The 19594-nt window shown below is 39.2% G+C and overlaps 1 protein-coding gene across 1 annotated transcript in view; it reads left to right on the top strand.

Moving 5' to 3' along the window:
- LOC103804345 (von Willebrand factor D and EGF domain-containing protein-like) overlaps positions 1-19594 on the top strand; it is a gene marked incomplete at its 3' end in the record, with an annotated part of 91039 nt that overhangs the window by 54686 nt on the left and 16759 nt on the right. The window contains exons 12-15 of the mRNA XM_009076955.1: positions 8114-8209; positions 8980-9075; positions 11421-11516; positions 13045-13140. Of these exons, the coding sequence (XP_009075203.1) occupies positions 8114-8209; positions 8980-9075; positions 11421-11516; positions 13045-13140 (384 nt within the window). The remainder of the gene's footprint in view (positions 1-8113; positions 8210-8979; positions 9076-11420; positions 11517-13044; positions 13141-19594) is intronic.

Below are 19594 nucleotides of genomic sequence, written 5' to 3'. Positions count from 1 at the left end.
AGAGTAAAATTGACTCCAATTCTCTACACAGCATATATTCTAGGAAAAACTAATTGGCCTACTACCTTAAAAATTACTTGTATATATCTATCTAATAACTTAAATACAAAACTGAGCTTGTCATCTGAAATGTATAACATCAGAAGGGTTTTCACAGTGCAGTGAGTTATTTATTAGGCAGCTGAGAATACCTCCATAAAACAATAGAATTATTCACATTGTTGAAGCAATGAATTCCCTGACTTTGCTATCATTAATCACACCCTTTGTTGACATCTCTCTGATAAGTTTATAGCTTAACTGGCCTTTCACTACACAAAGCAAAATTATTTGCATCATCTATTTCACCCTCTTTTGCATCTGGTCTCTCATGCTCCACAGACAGGCATGGGGGGGTCTCAGCTGTGATGCTCTGTGGAGGACCCTGCAGGGATTTCTTGCTGTAAGCAAAGCTTCATGGGGTGTAAAACCCCCAGCATTACTGTAGCCCCCTGAGCTCAGATTAGTGCTGGAGTTATATCACAAAATGTGCACAAAAAGGTTATTCTAATCTTGGGTGCTGTCATTTCTTGCCTGATTACACATTTCTGAAATGCCCCTTCTAAAGTACTTAAGGTTACTTGGCACAAAATTCCCTGTCTTCGACCTCTGTTTTATACCTGGAGATGGAAAAGTACCAAATAGCTCCCAGTACTGGGAAGCCCAAAGCTAGTTTGACCACAGAATGGTCTCCCTTCAAAGACCCATGTATATATGAATATCTGTGGATTTGGACAGGTGGCTGCTGTGTGTATGTTTAGAATGCCCATCAGTATAGTCCTTAACACAAAAATCTACCTTAAAATATAAATCTACCTCTGCCTTTTACTGTCTCACAAAATGAGATTTTTTTCTTCAATTACTGGTATTACTGAAAATCTCTCTGGAGAGTCCTTAGGATGAAATACTTTATTACCAGCATCGTTCTGTGTCTCAGGGCTTGATGACACTATACACAAACATCCTTTATTTGTCTCTTGTCGCTGACCATGGCACCTGACTCAGTAATTAGCCTGTCTGCTCCCTCCTCTGCTTTGTCCTGATCACCTCTGTGCACCTGCAGGCAGTACCCTGGAGCATGGCCAGTAGTGTGAAAAGCACCCATTGTACCTCCAGCTGTGGATGTCTCTCCCCATGACAGATGCAGTGGATTCATCACGACAGATGAGGTTGAAAAATGAGGATAATTTCTTGGATTAAGGCCTGTGATAACCTTAGCTATCACCACCTTACAATGCTGGCACAACTGTACCAACTCCCCTCAAGGGAGCAACACCCTTTAAGAACAGGAGGCAGCAAAACTGTGCAAGTGATCAAAGCTTAGATGAAACCAACATTTGCAAAATCTTCAGGTTTCAATGCAACAACTGCTGACAGTCTCAGACACTATTACTAGTTGCCACCATCCTATTTGATATCAAAATTCACTGAGATAAAAGAAACAGCCCATTGTTAGCAAGTTTTAATACCTGTTGCACTTGTGGGACTGTGACCTTTATTTAATAAGTGTCTAAAAATACTCTAAGATAATAAATACTTTACCAAGTGGTATTTATTTTGTGATAGAATGCTTTTTTTTTTTCTTCCCCACTGCACAGATTCAAAATCAGGCTTGGTGGACGAGTAGGGAAAAATAAGCAGCATCCTGATAATTTCTCTTCTGAAGTAAATCATATTTTATATCTGTAATATTCTTATCCCTTTGGACAAGCCTCTCAGTCTCCCTGTTATGATTTAGTTGGAAGTTCATTACTCTGTCATTCTGCTTTGGGAGTCACAGACTCAGGACCACAGGCTGGAAGAGACCACTTGGGGTCATCAGGTCTAACCTCCAACCTTCTTTTGGAAGAATGACCACAGGCTGGAAGAGACCACTTGGGATCATCAGGTCTAACCTTCAACCTTCTTTTGGAAGAACTTATCTAGATGTCAGTGTGTTCGGCTTATATTCAGGTATCTAAACTGAGATGTGTTCAGATGGTCTTAGGAGATTCCATTAAGATCACTCCCTTCACTTTTGACAACTTCACCATCTGTAAGAAGCTGATCCTTGCTTTGGCTAATCTTGCTTTGGCATAACAAGGATTAGAGTCTTAATTCTTGTCCTTCCAGCAGCAGCTACATACACTGTAGATAAGGTGAGATGAAGCAGTTCCTCAAGACTCTTCTCATCACTTCCATACCCTTTACTACTGCTGTTCAGGTTCTCAGGTCTTTGACCTCTTTCCCCTTCCTGCACAAAGGCAATGTAACAATTTATGAGTGGCCTAGCATTAAGACTAGTCTGCCAAACAGGCCAAGCCTTGAAATGCTTCATTTCAGAGTGATGTTTTGGATAGATGGCATCACCTACACAATAATGAAAAATAAGTAGGGGAGATATTGCTGTAGTCCACTGGATTCTCCCATGTTTTCTCTTGGAGAAGATGCTCTCTGGCACTTATGGAGTAAACCTAGCCAAGAGTTCCTCTGGTGATGAGGAAGGTTGCTAAATACCTAATTTTCACTCTGAGTGCTGTTTCCAAGGATATATGCCATAAAAGCAATGCATTACTATAGTACACTTGTAGCAGTTTTATGGGACAGCACGTATCACCTGCCAAAGAGCACTGCAGGAGTGTCAGAACACTTACAGAGCTTCACACATCTCAGCTCAGTATGCCAATTGAATAAAACCCTAGCACTGTAGTAATGCAAAACAAGTCCAAACAGGATTGCTGTCAGAACGTTTCTGACATTTTGCCTAGTTTATTATAAGTGGCACATGTACTGCATAGCTCTGTAACATTTGAGGTTAATGTTCTGAAATATTTGTTGGTGTTATCAGTCCACTTAGAGCAATTTCTTGTTGTCTTGCCTCTGTTCCCCACACCACTACAGGGGCACAGGCCTGCACTTTCAAAGATGCTGCATCCACTGGACAAGGGAAAGGAAACAAATGCTGTTGTTTCCCTGGGCTCAGCTCATTCAGCAGGGTCTGTGCATATGGCACTGCCTCAGAGCAGCTGTTTTGCTCCTTGAGCTCCTTAGGGTGCCCTAAGGTGGAACATGTCCTTTCCATTCAGTAACAGGCTGGAAGTTAACAAAAAAACTCTTCTCTGGGCATCATTGTTGTGCTTCTTTCTGAAAAACCTAGACCTGAAGACTGAAGATAAGAATTCAAGCCAAATTTCTGGCCATCCTTGGTTTTATTTCCCTAACTCCAAACTCCTTTGTCAGGGAGTGTCTGATCACTAAAACTGTACATTTAAAAGGTCAAAGTCTCAATTCCATATAATAGAGATAATTATTCTAAACTCTTTTGGGTTAGGTGACAGTTAAGGACTCGCATCTTTCTGGTTTTTTTAGTAGTCATGAAAGAACCTCAGCATTGTTGTGGAAGATAAAGTCATGCTACTTTAGAAACATTTTCTCAAAAATGCAAAGTCAGAAAAAATTCTGGGATATTTTATAGGCTTTGCACAGTATTTTCTAAGTGAAGGGGAAGTCTAGAATGGTAGGAGTCATGATTTCTGCTGAAGAGTTAAAAACATGGCATTGCCTTGGCATTAAAAATCCACTGTTCAAACCAAATAACTTTCAAAATAACAGAAAGATGGAGTAGTTGGGAAAGCATGATGACCTCAGGATGAACAGCTGGATGAAACAAGGCAAAAAAAAATCATGTAGCTGACATTCATCTGTTTTGACATTTTATACCCCAAAAGATTTACCATATCAGACCAAAAAGTCCATCCCCTATCTCCAGTAGCTACCAACTGCATTCTGGCAGTATATGGGAAAGATATAGGGACACTGCCTAGAATAATTTCTCAGCAAGTTATGGATCATATACTTCAAAACACCAAGGCTATGCCTTTGAACACTGCCCTGTTCACCCTTTCCAGGCCGTGTCTGATTTCACTGTTTTCTATCCTGTACCCCCAAGTCATGTGTTTCCCATAGTCCGAATATATTCACTTGTTCTTTGTGCAAAAGCTCTTCTGTAACTTTGGTTATCCTTACCAGCTTTTCCTGCATCTTTTCCACTTTTACTGTATCTTTTCTGGGCTGGGGGATCAGACCTGCAACACAGTATTTAAGAGGCAGGTCACCATGGATATAGACCACAATAAAGTCTGGCATTTTGTGCTCTGCTCATTTCTTAACAATTCCTAACACTTTGCTTGCTTTTTCTTTTTTTTATGCCTGCAGATGAGCACTCAGCTGACATTTCACAAAACAAAATCCACTAGTATAACCTAACCAGAACCAGTGTCTGCATTTGAATTCCCAATTTATTCAGTGAAGTTATTCTTTTTTAATATTCTAGTTGCTCTGATGGGCATTTCTCTCACAATGGAGCTCTGGACTGCTGGACTATTTAAATATGCACATGAGCTATTTTAATTGCACATGCTTTAATCCTATGCTTTATTTCCTTTATCTATGTATCTTGCCTGCAAAAGAAAGACGTTGGTTCACAACTTTTTAAAAGAAAAGACAGTAACCTGGAAACTTTCTTTGCCATTTTCTGCCCCTCTTGTGCTGCACATATTCATCTGTTCAGTTGGGAAATTTGATTACTGTGTCTGTAAAAGAAAATAAACACTGTACAATGCATAGAACAAGGTAGATTATGTTTCTTCCAGTGAAGTGTGTCGTGACCTGACTGGTGCTCAGAATTTGAAGTGGAGCTGCAGGTAATGCTCTCACACCTCCAATCTGCCTTTAGTGGTACAGACCCAGGACCTCACGTGCTGGATGGCACTCACTGCTGAGATATTAAGCAATAACTCTATCCTGGAAGACATTTGCTGATTAGGCTATTGAAAATGGAGGAAACAACACAGCAACTGCTATTCCTGAGTGCCCCAAAAACTATTGTAGAGAAACTTATAAAAAGTACATGATCTCATTTTACTGGAGAAAAAGGAGTTTCAGGATATTTCCCAAAAAGCCCTTTCAAAGAAAACAATAATGCACTTCTCCATTTTCACCTCCAGATTTTAAATTATAAACATAAACATTTGTACATTTGACAGCAAGACTGACCATTTGCAGCAATGTCTTCCTCTTTGCTGTTATTTTATTCCATCCAAAACTGCTTAGTATGAAAGCACTGCAATACCTTTCTACAATTTAGGAAATGCTTATGAAAAAAAAATATTCATTCCAGAAGATGAAAGATAGAAGTCTGGGAAAAGAATTTGACACAAACAGTCTATTTCTATTACAGAGGGAAATGTCTTTTAGGTGAATATTACTCTCGGTCTCACATAGCAGCCAGTGTTCAGTTTTTATCTTTTGCTATTCACCAGTAATAGAACAGTTTTAAACACTTTACTATTAAATGTCACCAGAAGACCTAAATGTTTTAATATCCAAAATACCATGTTCTTTTCTGACAGTTCAGATGCTTCTTGGAATGTATAAAGGCCAGATGGAAAGTACTCTATTCAAATGGACACATTTGCTTTAAGTGCTATGTACAAACCATGCTGAAAAAAAGCATAATATGTTTGAATGTCACTGTGCTTGGCATAGCACTTAGGCACCTGGAGGCTTTATGCAACCATCATCCTACAGGAAACGCAATCACATTTCATGTGCTTTAAGAAGAGTGGCACATTTTTCCCAGGTTGTGTACTGCCCTGTCTCCACGCAGAGAATATTAACCAATTCGACGTGCTGTACGTTTCTAATTGCAAAGAAATCCCTTTACAAACAAGTCCTGTGCTTACCCAAACCCAGGGGAATGGAGATGTTTCAGATGGATGTGTGTGCAGTGGATGGGTCAGTGTTCTCCTTTCAGAGCCCTCTACCTGTCCTTGACTTGAGTGAGATCAAACACAAGCCCCCAAACATGAGTGGTATCTTATCATCATAGTACTGCAGTTTTAAAGGAATAACAAATTTAAAACAGCTGCAATTTCTTTCCCTTTCTTCTACTTTTCATTTCATCATGGACTGCTGCCTACTGTTTGCCCTAATAGCATGAGGTCCCAAGGTGCCTGAGCCCCTGACCTGCTCCTGCAGCTTCTATCAGTGGCTGAATTAGAGAAAATTTGTGGAGGATTAGCACTAACTGTTTAGATGGGTCTAACGAAAATCATAGAATTATTTGGGTTGGAAGTGATCTTAGAGATCATGTCATTCCAACCTCCCTGCCATGGCCAGGGACACCTTCCACTAGAACAGGTTGCTCCAAACTGCATCCAATTTGGCCTGGAACACTTCCAGGGATGGGGCATCCACAGCTTCTCTGGGAAACCTGTGCCAGTGCCTCACCACTCTCACAGTAAAGAATTTCTTCCTAATATCTAATCTGAACCTAGATCTACTTCATTGTCCAGACAGTATTGTTTTGTTTTTCTTTTTTCTTCACAGATGTACACTTCAAATTTCAGCTAAACACATGTTGATGTGCAAATGTCTAAACCTTATAACCCATCAAATCAAAACTAAATTTAGCTTAACAACATTCTCAGCATGTATAGTATGAATCTAAACTACATCTAATGAGTTTCCTGTTTTCAGGCATGTCAAATCCTAAAGTTACTTTAATGCAGCATTGAAAATTTCACAGCAAAAACTCTATAGTAATAGGAAATGTAAATACTGAAGTACCTAGAGAGAAGATCTAATACCAAATGTATTTCTTCACTGTTATTTGTGTCAAAATGGTTTATTTAAAGGAACATTTCTGGAGCTTGTCTTTGTTACTGTAATTGGCCAATGTGTGCTGGCTTTGATTACTTTTTTTGGATGGCAAAGTTGATATTCCATGGCTTTATATGAGGTCTTGGTGACAATCACAACAGGCGAGGACACCTTCAACACAATAACTGTGTTTAAATTTTGTGGTGCCGAAAGAATTTGTCCTTCATTTAGTTTTCCATTCACACAGTCCATTTTCCAGACTTAAGAACAAAATGTGGTACTTTAGGGTTCTTTTCCCTTGTAACAATACTTAAAATGAAAGATGCTTTGTTTCAGGTCTCTTTAGCTTCGTTTTACGTTTTCCTTGGAATAACCTTGCTTAGTTTCATATCCATTATAAAAGACAAAACTCTGCCGGTAAAGTGTGCCAAAGTGCAACATTTTTCTCTGTATTCACTTCACAAGCAGAAGGAAAGATATTTTTCATTCTGTTACATGAGGTGGCTTTTTTTTCCAGAGGCATGTGAGCCAGCTGACACTGGCTCTGCTCCTGCACATAGCCCCTTTTCTTTGAGCGTCAGTGATCGTCTTGTACCTTCAGTGATCTTCATCCTCCTCTCTTGAGTTTGCCATACAAAATTACCTCTTATTAGAGTGCTACAAATAAAAGTGTTCGTGGTATCTGGTGTCAGGTACCTAGCTTAGATCTTGGGTTTAAGAGGCTAAACCTTCCAGGCTCCTTGTACAATAAAGCCATTAGATTCAGAATGATCAACATTTAAAAAACAAGTGAGTGTCTTCAGCAAGAAGTTTGTTTCAGGAATTTCAGTCCTTTCCAGCTTTAAGCCACACACCTGCTCATAAGTTCTTCCACAGAATGACAATGCATGTTGCAATAAGTCAAGAAATCATTGTCTAATTTGCTGCTTTGTCTGCAGAATTCACACTGCTCATTAAATATTAAAACTGTTGCTTAAATGTTTGCCATTTTGCTGACAAATCCCTGTGCAACTCTTTTTTTCTATAAGGAAGAAATACTTAATCTCTGCCTTAGTGTAACTTCTGACACCTGTTAAGGGTTACTAACCATGCACAAGGTAAAGGTGCAGAGGGATGGGTAAGGTCTTGAGTATTAACTGCATTTATACTTGATCCATCCTTAGACTTCAAAAATATGTACTTAAAAATGTGCATACTCAGAAGTTAAATATGATTAGGTTAAAACCATTCCCTTGCAGATATTATATAGCTGCTCATTAGTGCTGTATTACTAATGTGATATCTATTGCTATCCTGCAGTGTTTTCCTCAGCCAAATTACTTGTTGAATTAATAAAATGGTATGGGGAAAGAAGTAACCTGCACTGTGCTCATAACCACACAGAATGTACTATTTGAACTGTGTTTTTTTTCCTCCTGTTTTATTCTTGCAGCACAGTGTGATCCACCATGTGAGCATGGAGGAACTTGTCTACCTCAAAACACTTGTTCTTGTGCTTATGGATTCGTAGGTCCTCGATGTGAAACAAGTATGTATGAACTCACTCATGGCTTTTCTCATGGCATATTTGACTTTGCAGAAAATTAGGAGACAAAAAAAAAAAAGCCTTTTGATTTTTCTATAATTCCCCTTAACATGATTAAATACAGCAAGGAAAACATGTTGAAGTAATACAGTAGCTAAACTATTTCAGAGCATATACTCTCCAGCAGCATTAATATAGCATGTATTATGTAAAAATATGCACGTCTGTATCAACATTTTCTACATAAAAATGCTTCTGGAAAAAACAAATAAACAAGCAAAAAATGTACTTGTTATTTATAGAAACATTTATGAAAGTCAAGGTTGTGAGTGAATGTGGTAATGTTAATTTTGAGAACACAAAAAAAACAACCATACCTATTAGGAGTCACGTTACTCTGCTATACACATTAAAAAAGAGGTTCAATATAGAGAACCTCTGGGGAAAAAAATCAGCCTTCAAACTCTTCTATGTTAGCTGAATACCAAAACATGTGCAATTCCACCATTCCAGTCCTCACAGCTTGTTTAAATATCATGTTGTCCTTGACAGGAATATAATTTCATCTCTGAATTGGAGTATATGGAATACTTAAAAAGCAAAGAATTTTAGATGTAAGCCTTCTAATAGAGAGGGAAAAACAAGGAAAGGGACAGATCCATCCCTCTGTTTACCTCTTGGACTAATACTATCAGTTATTTGCTGTACTAAAGCAACTTTAAGATCTGCAACAGTGTTAGTGAAAAGGGATTCCAATTTCTGATGTTTTCCAGTGGTGTGTAACAGACACTGTCACAACGGTGGGGTCTGTGTGTCACCAGATGAGTGCAAATGCAGAAATGGGTGGAGTAGTCCTTCTTGTGAAACAGGTAAGTGGTTAAATGTGACTTTTGGTGCCTGAAATCCCTGTGGTTCCTGCATTTCACCAGTCACACTGGGCACTGAGGCTTAAAGAATTAAAGCACGAGAACAGGAGTCCAAGTAATGGGGGAAACCTTGGAAGGCTTTGAGTTTATGTAAGTAGTCCTAAGTTTAGATGCTTATGTAAGTATTCATAAGTTTAGAAGTTTATCTAAATCTCAGGGTTACCTTGGAAGGCTTTGAGTTTATGTAAGTACTCCTAAGTTTAGACGCTTATGTAAGTATTCATAAGTTTAGATGTTTATCTAAATCTCAGGGTTATAAACCAAAACCTTTTAACAGCCTTTCAGGCTTGTGTAATTCTGGAGCTAATTCTTAGCCTGCACTGCTGCCAGAATTCACAGTGCTCCTCCTGCCTGTGTCTCGTACTTGCAGAGCACCTACAAAGCATCCACGGAAATGTGAGAGCTCAGGGAAAAGCCACCTCCACCCATCAGTGCAAATGACAAGGTGAGGATTGGAACTAAGTCCCTGTTTCTAGTCAGGACTCATGTTTTGAACCCCATTCTGAACAGACACAGCTCAGACCTCCCTCTCAGGATCTAAGTGCTAAAAGCTGGAGTACATATTTTTCCTGCAAAGGCACAGCAACTACAGCACTCACCTGGGACAAGGCATGTAAAATAGTGAAATATTAAAAGGAGCAAGAACGAGGACTACCTTAATCAGTGCCAAACCTCAAGGCTACAGAGACACTCTGCCTCTGCCATGGTGAATATTAAATGACTAAGACACCTCCAGCCTACATTACCTTTCCTGGAAGGTGAGAGATGTCATTTTAACCTCCATCTCCCGGAGATTGCTCTTCCTGTAAGTGTTAAAATGATGGAACTACTGAGAACACATAAATTAGCCTAGTTAAAATACACCGTAAATGACTGGGATTGCCACTAACCATTCTGGTTCCCACTGTCTCCTCCTTTGCTTCTCATTGAGTTGTGCAATTTTATTTTGCTGTGGCTTTGGATGGATTATTTGCAGAGGAGGACAAGCAAGAAGCAACAGTAGCAGTAATTTCCAAACCCAGAATAACAGCAGCAGGATTTTTTTCATCTGCTGATACCTTAGGTGAAAAACTACCAGACTCACCTCTCCAGCACTGTTTTGTGTGCACTACACAGAGTATTTCGTAGATGCTGCTGGAGTTTCCCACTTCAAGTGATATTATAGGAGTCTCTGGAAGAAGACAGATATGGAAATGGAAAAAAATAAAAGGGACTTAAGAGACTTTACCAATGGAAAAATAAACACTGACAGCATGACAGAGTGTGGACATCTGTGAACTAGACAGGACAATGAGGCAAATAATCTAAATTCCCTACTAACAGTGAAAGAAGTTCATTTTGACTTCATGAGTGATTGTTCCTTAGAAAAGTCTGTCATCTAGACTATAATTTCACTTATTGCTCTTTCTGAATTGACATTTTATTTCTCTTTTAGTTCATCTGAAACATTTTAGCGACCCTTAATTTATTTAAGCTTAAAAGTATTTAATTTATTTAATGGGTTATTCTGTAAGATACTGAAAGACAAAGACAATAGAAGGAAAAAGGCTGGTTTAAAGTGTTACTCTGCTTTACAATGAAAACTTTATCAGATTCCTTATTCTTCACACATTGGCTTCCCAACTAAATCAATTTGCAATTCTAATAGGGTTTTTTAACAGTCTGGTCCTTGCCACATAGAAATATGCAAGACAGCTTTTAATTCCTAATGCCTGTTATATCATCTGCAGCAATAACATACATAAAGAGGTAAAGGGAGCCCAACAAGTGGCTTTGCTGGTGATGCATAAGCCAATGTGCTGTGGGAACTGGCATTCAAATGGTGCAGAACAAACAGGTTTTGTGGTGCACAGCTATTCAGCTTCACAGAAATGCCATGATGCCCTACTGAATGCAGACAAACAGTTAGTAGCTCATCTCCAGGTTCTACAGGGTGTATGTGATGTGACTACATTTACTACCTTGGAATGCCATTTGGTGAGGAAACTGGAATGGAAGCAAATGAACTGTGTGAATCAAAGGAATACATCAGAAAGAAAGTAAATTGTTATATTAAATTAGACTCTATTTCATCCCCCAAGCTGTGCTGAAGCACCACTGAAATGCTCCCACTGTGCTGACCATGAATAAATGCCTCAGCACAACTGAGCAGCAAGAACTGCATGAAACTTATCACAGGGTTACTAGAAATGATTGTTCTAATGGCATGTGCAGCAGCAGATGACTGTCCAGTCTAAAAAAGTTCAAAATTATCAGAGATTCAAGAGTTCTTTTATATTCCCATACAGCTGTGTGCAATCCAGTGTGCCTGAATGGAGGAATCTGTGTACGGCCAAATATGTGCTCATGTCCTCATGGCTTCTATGGGCCACAGTGCCAGAGAGGTAAGAAAGTTCTAGTCATCATCTTGATAAAGAATCCAGGCTTAAAATATAAACAGCACCTGTATCATTGCCTGCCCTCACATGAAGTATATCCAGAGACTCTCCTTGTCATAACTCCATGTGCCCCTTCAATGTCATAGTCTGTCATAAATCCATATTTTTTTGTTCTTAATGGTACTCTGAAGGAGTAAGAACTTATTTGTGATGGCATTAATGATAACTAAATAATTAATCTAAAACCAACTCACTGATACTACTAATTAGCAACTATTCAATTAAATGTTGAAGCCTGACTGTACTTGATTCATTTTGCCTACTCTGTAACGTTTGCTATATTGTGTTTCAAAGCCAGATGAGAATTTATCTGCAAATGGAACTCACAGTATCACCAACTTGACCACCTTAAAATGTCATGTTTGGGAGACTTGTCTAGGACTCCATCAGATCTCTGCTCAAGGATCTGATCAAATACTGCTCTGATTGACAAAGAGCAGGACCTGAGTTTGAATTCCTACCCTAGACTGAGTGCTCTAAACTGAGGCTGTCCCTATCCTGGGCTTCTTGCTCACTTTGTGCTGCACAAGTCAAGTTAATGCTTTAATGACCCATTATCTAAGACAGAATATACAGGAGACAGAAACTTCTGTTCAGGGCTCAAGTAGCTGAAAGATCCCTGTGCTTATACCACATGCTTTACATTTGTTTGAGTAACTCCTCCTGAATCTGTGAGTATAAACTCACCCTTATTATCAAACTTGAATTATTTCAATATTAAAAGTTCTTTGCTCTTACTCTTTTGTTTTCCTGGAGTTCCAAGATGAATGCAATCTCAATGTATATTTTTGGAAGTGAATAATTCACACACAAAACTCTAATTGCAAATGGAGCTTGCTGGAAGTTATTTGTTTTTATGACATTGTGGGTAAAGGAGAGAGCAAAAATGATACACTCTGTAACTTGATGATCTTCCTCTTGAAGTTCAAGATGGAAGGTGATTTTCTACATCTAGGTGATTAGGAATTTTTGGCCTTATGTGATAGACTTTAGGCAGAGATAAAACTTGAAAATAAATATCCACTTTTGTGGGATATGGAATTGATATGGGGATATAGTGGATGGATGGCAAAGAAAAGCTAAGCCCTTCCTCCTGCTTCATTGAGAAAGGGAGAAGAAACGGCACCAAAGCCAAGTTAGTAGATATCAAACAGATCTATATGTCAAGGGCAGAAGCCCTTGAAGAAACCTTTTAGCTAGAGACTGAAGAACCTAAGAAATTCTCAGGAATATTCCAACCACTTAACTGCAGGTATCTAAAAGAGGCCCTTATGTGCTAGAAGCCATGCTCTACATTCTTTCCACAAACAAGACAGAATGAGGGTCTTCATCTTCCTTCCCCTACCACAACTGATAAAAACACCTCTGCAGGCTGGTCTCCCAACACATGCCCCTAAATCAGGAGCCTGCATTTAGGCTGTGTTGTTCCCCTGTGTGATTTTGGTGCAAAAAACTTCCATTTTCCTTTCACTAGCTGTGTGCATTCCCCCATGTAAGAACGGTGGTCACTGCGTTCGAACCAACGTGTGTTCCTGTACCGAGGGCTACACTGGCAGAAGGTGTCAGAAAAGTAAGTTACAGATTTCCCTTTGTTTTCCAATGTTCTCTGACTCCTAAACAGCCTTTCTCCTTTTTGTGCATGTTCCACAGCATATTTATCCTCTATTTATGCTATGATCTCCTATACTTCTCTCAGAGCCCACATGGCATGATGTTATACACAAAACCAACTTGTAAATTAGAATAGCATTAAGTCAAGTCAATGTTGGGAGTAGAACATTTTGCTAGAATCCTCTCTAAATATTTTATGCATTCAAAATGAGTAACACTCATATTTGGAGATTAATTAATTAATTATTTTGCATTAAAGACCTCTTTTTTTTGCAGAAAAAAAATTCAAGCCAAAGGCCGAGCAGCTGAGTGAAATTCTTAAAAATATTAGAAGATCATACTTCTAGCTTAATTAAGACAGTTGGTTAATAACACTTCAGCCTTGAATCTGTTCTTGTCTCTGAAAATTAATATTTGATTCTTCTATTCTTCTGGGGAAATAGGTTATTTTGGCACTTTTACAGATTCTATTGCTCAACAATATCCATCAGCCAGAAAGTTTAGGATATGTATGTGAGAACTCTTTTTTATTATATTTTTATTATTTCTTAACCAGTTGGAAATTGGCAAAAGGGGAGCTGTGAAAACAACTGTTCTTGGCAGGAAGAATCTGTGCATTTCCAGAGCATTTTATGTCTCTCACACACAGAGAAAAAAAAAATAAGAGCTAGTAAAAAATTCCCTCCAGCAACAAAAGCCCTCTCATTCCCCATACTACAGCTCTCCCCTCCTTCAGCAGGGAGAGTCATGATGCACAGCACACAATTGAATAGTCTGTTCTGGCAGGAATGAGCTGGAGGGAGAAAAAAGGAGGAAAAAAACCTTATGTTTGGCATCTTGTTTTTGAGGTTAGAGAACATTAGAAAAGTGCTGTTTCCAGCTTTAAACATCCTGCCACATCTCCAGGCAGATCAAAGGGAAACGTGGTGATGATGATTGCAGTCTAGCAAAACACTCCCTGAAATCCTCCAACTGCTACCAACAGGCAGCATGTTTCTTTCCACTTCCCAAAAGTTTATGAGGTTTTGTTGCCCATCTTGTTATAATCTTTAGCAAAAAAACTTCCTGAGATGATGGAAATATTTTCGTTCTGTCCTATCCAAGCCTCCATTATACTTCAATAACCTCTATATAGTCTCTTTTATTTAGCCTAGTTTTATAGAAACATAAATAAAGAGCCTGTGTTTGTGGTGAATGAAGAATGATTAAGTAGAAGGCAAATATTGCTATTTGCTTACTCTTACTGGACACTGAATGTTAATTGGTAAATAATGTTGAGTGATGTTTCTTTTTCCCTGCTAAAATCAAGTGTAGATGGGACAGGTAGAAAGAAAGAAGCAGGTCCTATCCAAGCTTTTAATGCCAAGCAGTTGCTATTAGAGCTGTATGTCTTATTGTTGCCATATGAAATCCCTTCTCTCTCCCCTACCAGAGGTCCCAGATTTCATTGCTCCTCTGGAGCAAAGGGCTGCAGGGCAGAAATCAGTCTCTGCATACCTCTACAAATCTTCCTCCACAAACAAAATGGAGCAAACTAGTGCTCCCAGCAGCTGGAGGCTGCACTCTGCTCCATACAGCTCAGAGTTTCTCTAGGCCTGATTTTATATCATTTTCAATCAGGCATTGACCTGATTGGGAGATCAGCTGACATATGTATCATACACTGCAAGGCTAGGAGTGTAGACACATATTCCTAACTCTTTTACACACAGACAAATGAAAAAGTGGAGGATAAATTCCTAGCACCCAACCCCTGTTTTTTTTTTTTCACAAAACTTATTAAAATCTAAATTTATAAAACTTATAAAAACTGAAATAAAATCCATTTGACATTCCAAAAAGAGCTGATATATCATGTAGATCATTCTGCAGTGTCACTAGCAGTGTATATATATGTATTTATACATTTGCCAAGTTAATTTTGATAATCCTGTGGATTCTTGGGCCACTGACTGTGCAGAGGTGAGACCAACCCCACAGGCTGTACCTGAGTGCTCAGAAACCCAGCTGGGAGACTACTCATGTAGTGCTTCCCCTGATCTTCCTGGAAAGGGTATGACAAGAAGGATTCAGAAAAAAAACCCAAACAGTAGATGTCTACTTTACAGAGAGGATTTTTTTCTGGATTTTGAGCATCTTTGATTTTAAGGACTCCTTAAGCCCCTCGTGCCAAGCTGCACAGGATATTACAACTTGCACAGGGTTTTAATATCCACATGAAGAGTAAGAAAAAGAAAGACACACATGATGATAGCAAAACTGTAATCAGATACAAAGTTTACTGGAAGTTTAATACTGCAGCAGCTCCCGTTTGTAGATCACCAGGACAATGTACCACATTGTCAGAGAAAGTGCCAGAGGTGAACCTGTGGCCCAAATCATAACTCATTTGTGTCTAATCTGTTGCTGCCAGGTTACCCCACACTGAGAAATGTACAGCTGGCTTAGCCAAAATGTGGAATGTGACAGTTCTGCGAAAACAATTTCTTGTGAGGGTTTTTATGATTATTTCAATTGTTTTTAGTGCTCTGAATCTGCATCTGCAGTGTACTGTCCTTTTACACTTCTAGTAAAGTTTCAAAACCTCTGACAGCAAATCAGCTTTACTATGTGCTTACACTGAGTCTATAATCTTAGAAATATTGGGTAGATTTATTACCTGCCTAATAAAACCTATCAAGACAGAGCAAGTAAACTTAATACTAAGGCAGATGAATTGGCAGTTTATTCAGTTTTGCAATTGTTTACAGACAGCAGTACAGAGTTTTTGCACACATCTCTGAAACCTACTAATAGTGATAAGAATTGCATCAGTCAACCCTTAGATTTCAGCTGTAATATGCACCAGCACAGAGCTAGAGCAAGGGAACCTACTAATAGTGATAAGAATTGCATCGGTCAACCCTTAGATTTCAGCTCTAATATGCACCAGCACTGAGCTAGAGCAAGGGGAAAATTCCCTGACATGCACAGCCCTGACTGCAGCAGGGACACAACAGTTTCTGGGTTCATGGCACCATAAACACTTCTGGAAGATCCCTTCCATGGAGCTGTGTGAAGTCAGGAAAGCCAGAAGCACTTGGATACCCATCTTGGAGATAATTCACACACTAAGGTTATTAACGTGCCAACCCAAGTGTCTTGCAACTCAGATGTGAGTAGCAGCCAGTCAGGTGTTACAGACATTTGTCCTTGTGATGAGAGAATGAAATAAGAATAATTGTGGGTGTCTGTTTATCCAGTAAATTAATGATTGTAAGTACATTTTCATTTTAACAAATATCATTAAAAGGCACCTTAATAACTATAACTGAAATAACTGAATAAAGAATTCACATACTCCGAGCAAATTGCATATTTGTCAGGACACCAGCTTGATGAATTTTTTTTTTAGGTAGGAACAATGTTTAGAGGCAAAGATAAAATGAAGTCAAATCAGTGCTTTGGTCACTTACTCCTTGGTTATGCTGATATTGTTTCCACTGCTTTTAGACATGTCTCTTTCCTTCTTCATATCTCACCTGCATGGACAGAGAAAGAAAAGCTTCTGTTTGTTTTTGACAGCTTCAGATTCTTAACTGGAGGAGATAATTAAAACTAAATGCCATGCAATCCATCGAAGACAGGTTGGTTTTCAACTGAACCCAAATAGACTATTGGTTTATTTTAAATACATAACAACACTCCTTAGGATTTTCACTTTCATCCCTGTACAGTTGGGAATTTCTAACACTCTAATGTGCAGGACAGAGTGGCAGCACCACATCTTTGCTGTTCAGGCTCACTCTTTGCTTCCCTAGTGATGGAGAAAGGCATTCAGCCTGAACGTTTGTGTTTTGTGCGTAAATAAACACCATCTCAAAAAAAAAAAAATAAAAAAAACCAAAAAAGTGCAAATCATCGAGGTCTGATTGGCTGCCAGCTGAAATAGAAGGCTTTGCCTGGTGTGTTTCCTGATAAATAACTGCCTGGTGATAATGCAAAGCAGACACCCACAGCCTGGACACGAGTGTCAGCACTGACAGGGAAATGTGTGGTTCTGCCTCAGCAATCATCCAACCTTGTATCCTCACTTGCTCTGCCTTGTTTTCAGTATAATCAGGCTTGTTGAGAGGGAAGAGGCAAATGCTGGCAGCACCTCAAAATAAAATACATTTCTAGATCAACTATGCATCAAACAAACATAGTCAGCGTTAACACTAAAGGAGAACTCTTTGCGTGGGGTTTAAAATGCCATTTTGAAAAATGCACAGCTGTAACAATCCTGGGATGTCACTCCTGCTCATGAGGTTTTAAAGCAAGTTTCTCACTGATTTCTACTACAAAACATATAAACAAAGGTAACACATTAGGTTTCATTTATTAGCTACATGTATTTTCATAGGACTGTTTTACAAGCAACACTTAAAAATGAAAACTCATAAAAGCTGAGTTTTCTTATGAAGGGTTGGAGCAAAGGGGAGAAAAAGAGGGATTCACGGGACGACACATTTATCCTTTCTCTGCTGCTATCTGCTTCTTGTGAGTGCGTCTCTGAGCAAAAAGGCAAACCACAGCTCCCTCTGGAGCTCATCAGCAGGCAGAGGTCATGGGAGAACAGTGCTGAGCATCCTTCTCCCTCCTGCAGCACACCAAGCACAGCTGCAGCCTGTCCTCAGCCCCTCTGCAGCACCCTACCTTGACAACCACGAGTTGTCTGCAGCACAGACACCTGCCTGGGGTTTACTCACCCTTTAAACAGAGCCCACGTTTCTGCATACATCTATTTTACCGTGTCAGGCTGAATCCTGTTGGCTTTGTATTGCATAAATCATCACACTGACATTGGGACTTTGCAGATTGGATCTCAAAGTTAGGAGACAACTATTTCTCCATTTCAGTGATTCCTACAGGCAGGATTTATAACCAATGCACAGTGCACAATATAACTCACACTTGTTCCTCCAGCTCTGCTTGCTCCTCTTTCCTCCCCCTTTCTTCTTCCTTCCCAGTACCATGAGGACTTTACTTGCATGAGAGCTAGAGGCAAACTAATTGGAAATTTGAACACTGGGTTTCAAAGGCAGCTTTATGCTAAGCAATGTCATATTGTGAAAGTCACTGATTTCCCATATTCCAGCCTTCCCATGTAATGTTTCTGTACATCACTGCCTCGCCAGCTGCATAAGCAGGAAGTTTTACTGCTCAACAAATCAGGCTCCTACTGAGTTGTCATCTTGACACTGGGTGATATATTCTTTGGAATGTCTTCACTGAGTAGCCAGATTGGCTTAAGCTATCTAAAATCAGCCAATTTGCAAAACAGAGGTCCAGCATACCCTCCCACACAACTGAGCAGGGAACAATCCACATATCTCATCTAAAGGGATGGAGGAATCATTTGCATTAGACTTGCTTTTCATATGTCAAGGATGTGCTTAAAGGCAGCAGCTACTTGTCTAAGATTTCTGGATGGCCAATATCCTCGGGAAAGTCGGTGTTGGGAAGTAAATAAACAGCTGCTCATAGAGAGAGACTTGTAACTTACTGCTCAAAGCATTAGTTTTGCAATAAAAGTACAAAGATTGGCAGGATGGCTTGTCTGCTGGTTGATGCCCAGTCTGCAGACACAGGAAAACACAACATTGGTCTCAGTTTCTACTTGTTTTTTTCAGACCACATAACAGAATAGGTTCGTATTAGATGTCATCTTCCTTCCTTGAGCAGGCAATACAACAGAAGATGAAGAAAAAAATCAGAACTACTGCTGTCTTTCCCATTCAGCTGAACACAATATGATCCGTACATCTTGCCTGGGGGGAACAGGGAGAGCTCTGACATCCCTAAAAAGGGACAGAGCCAAACAGGAGACAGTGACTTGAGGTACAACCTGGTTTGTGGCCTGCTCTCAGAGCAGTGCTCATCTCTGTTCACTCTTGGTAAGGATTTGTGACAAAACCATTAGTTGGCCTTTCTTAAAAGCTACATTTTGTTCATATATCTGTAGTTGGTGCATTTATTTTAATAGGGGTTTTGAGCACATACAGCTGTCTAAATGTATTTTTCAAGAAGAGAACAAGAATACATCTGGGTAAGAACTGAATATATATCCTAAATAAGCCCCAAAGCCTTATTACATTTTTTATTCATTCCATAAGCAAAGCATTCACAGATTACAGCATGATTTTTACTAGAGTAGAAAATCTAGGTTTTGATACAATATTTTTTTACTTATATCTTAAAAGCACTAAAGAAATGTCTCAGATCTGCTGCTGTGTGTAAAAGCACACATAAAGTAAAAGAGCAGGGGTTCCTGAATTGCTGCATTTCTCATTGCAGTGGGCTTCTGTGTGAAGATAAGTAGGTTTTTTTCCACTAATTCATTTAAGAAACAATACTTTTGGGAATCTATTTTTAACTAGAATAGTTTTAAA

Source organism: Acanthisitta chloris, unplaced genomic scaffold (genome assembly GCF_000695815.1).
Source record: "Acanthisitta chloris isolate BGI_N310 unplaced genomic scaffold, ASM69581v1 scaffold3706, whole genome shotgun sequence".
NCBI classification, from domain to species: Eukaryota; Metazoa; Chordata; class Aves; order Passeriformes; family Acanthisittidae; genus Acanthisitta; species Acanthisitta chloris.
Note: the sequence above shows the minus strand (reverse complement) of the source record. Positions and strands in the feature narration are given on the sequence as shown.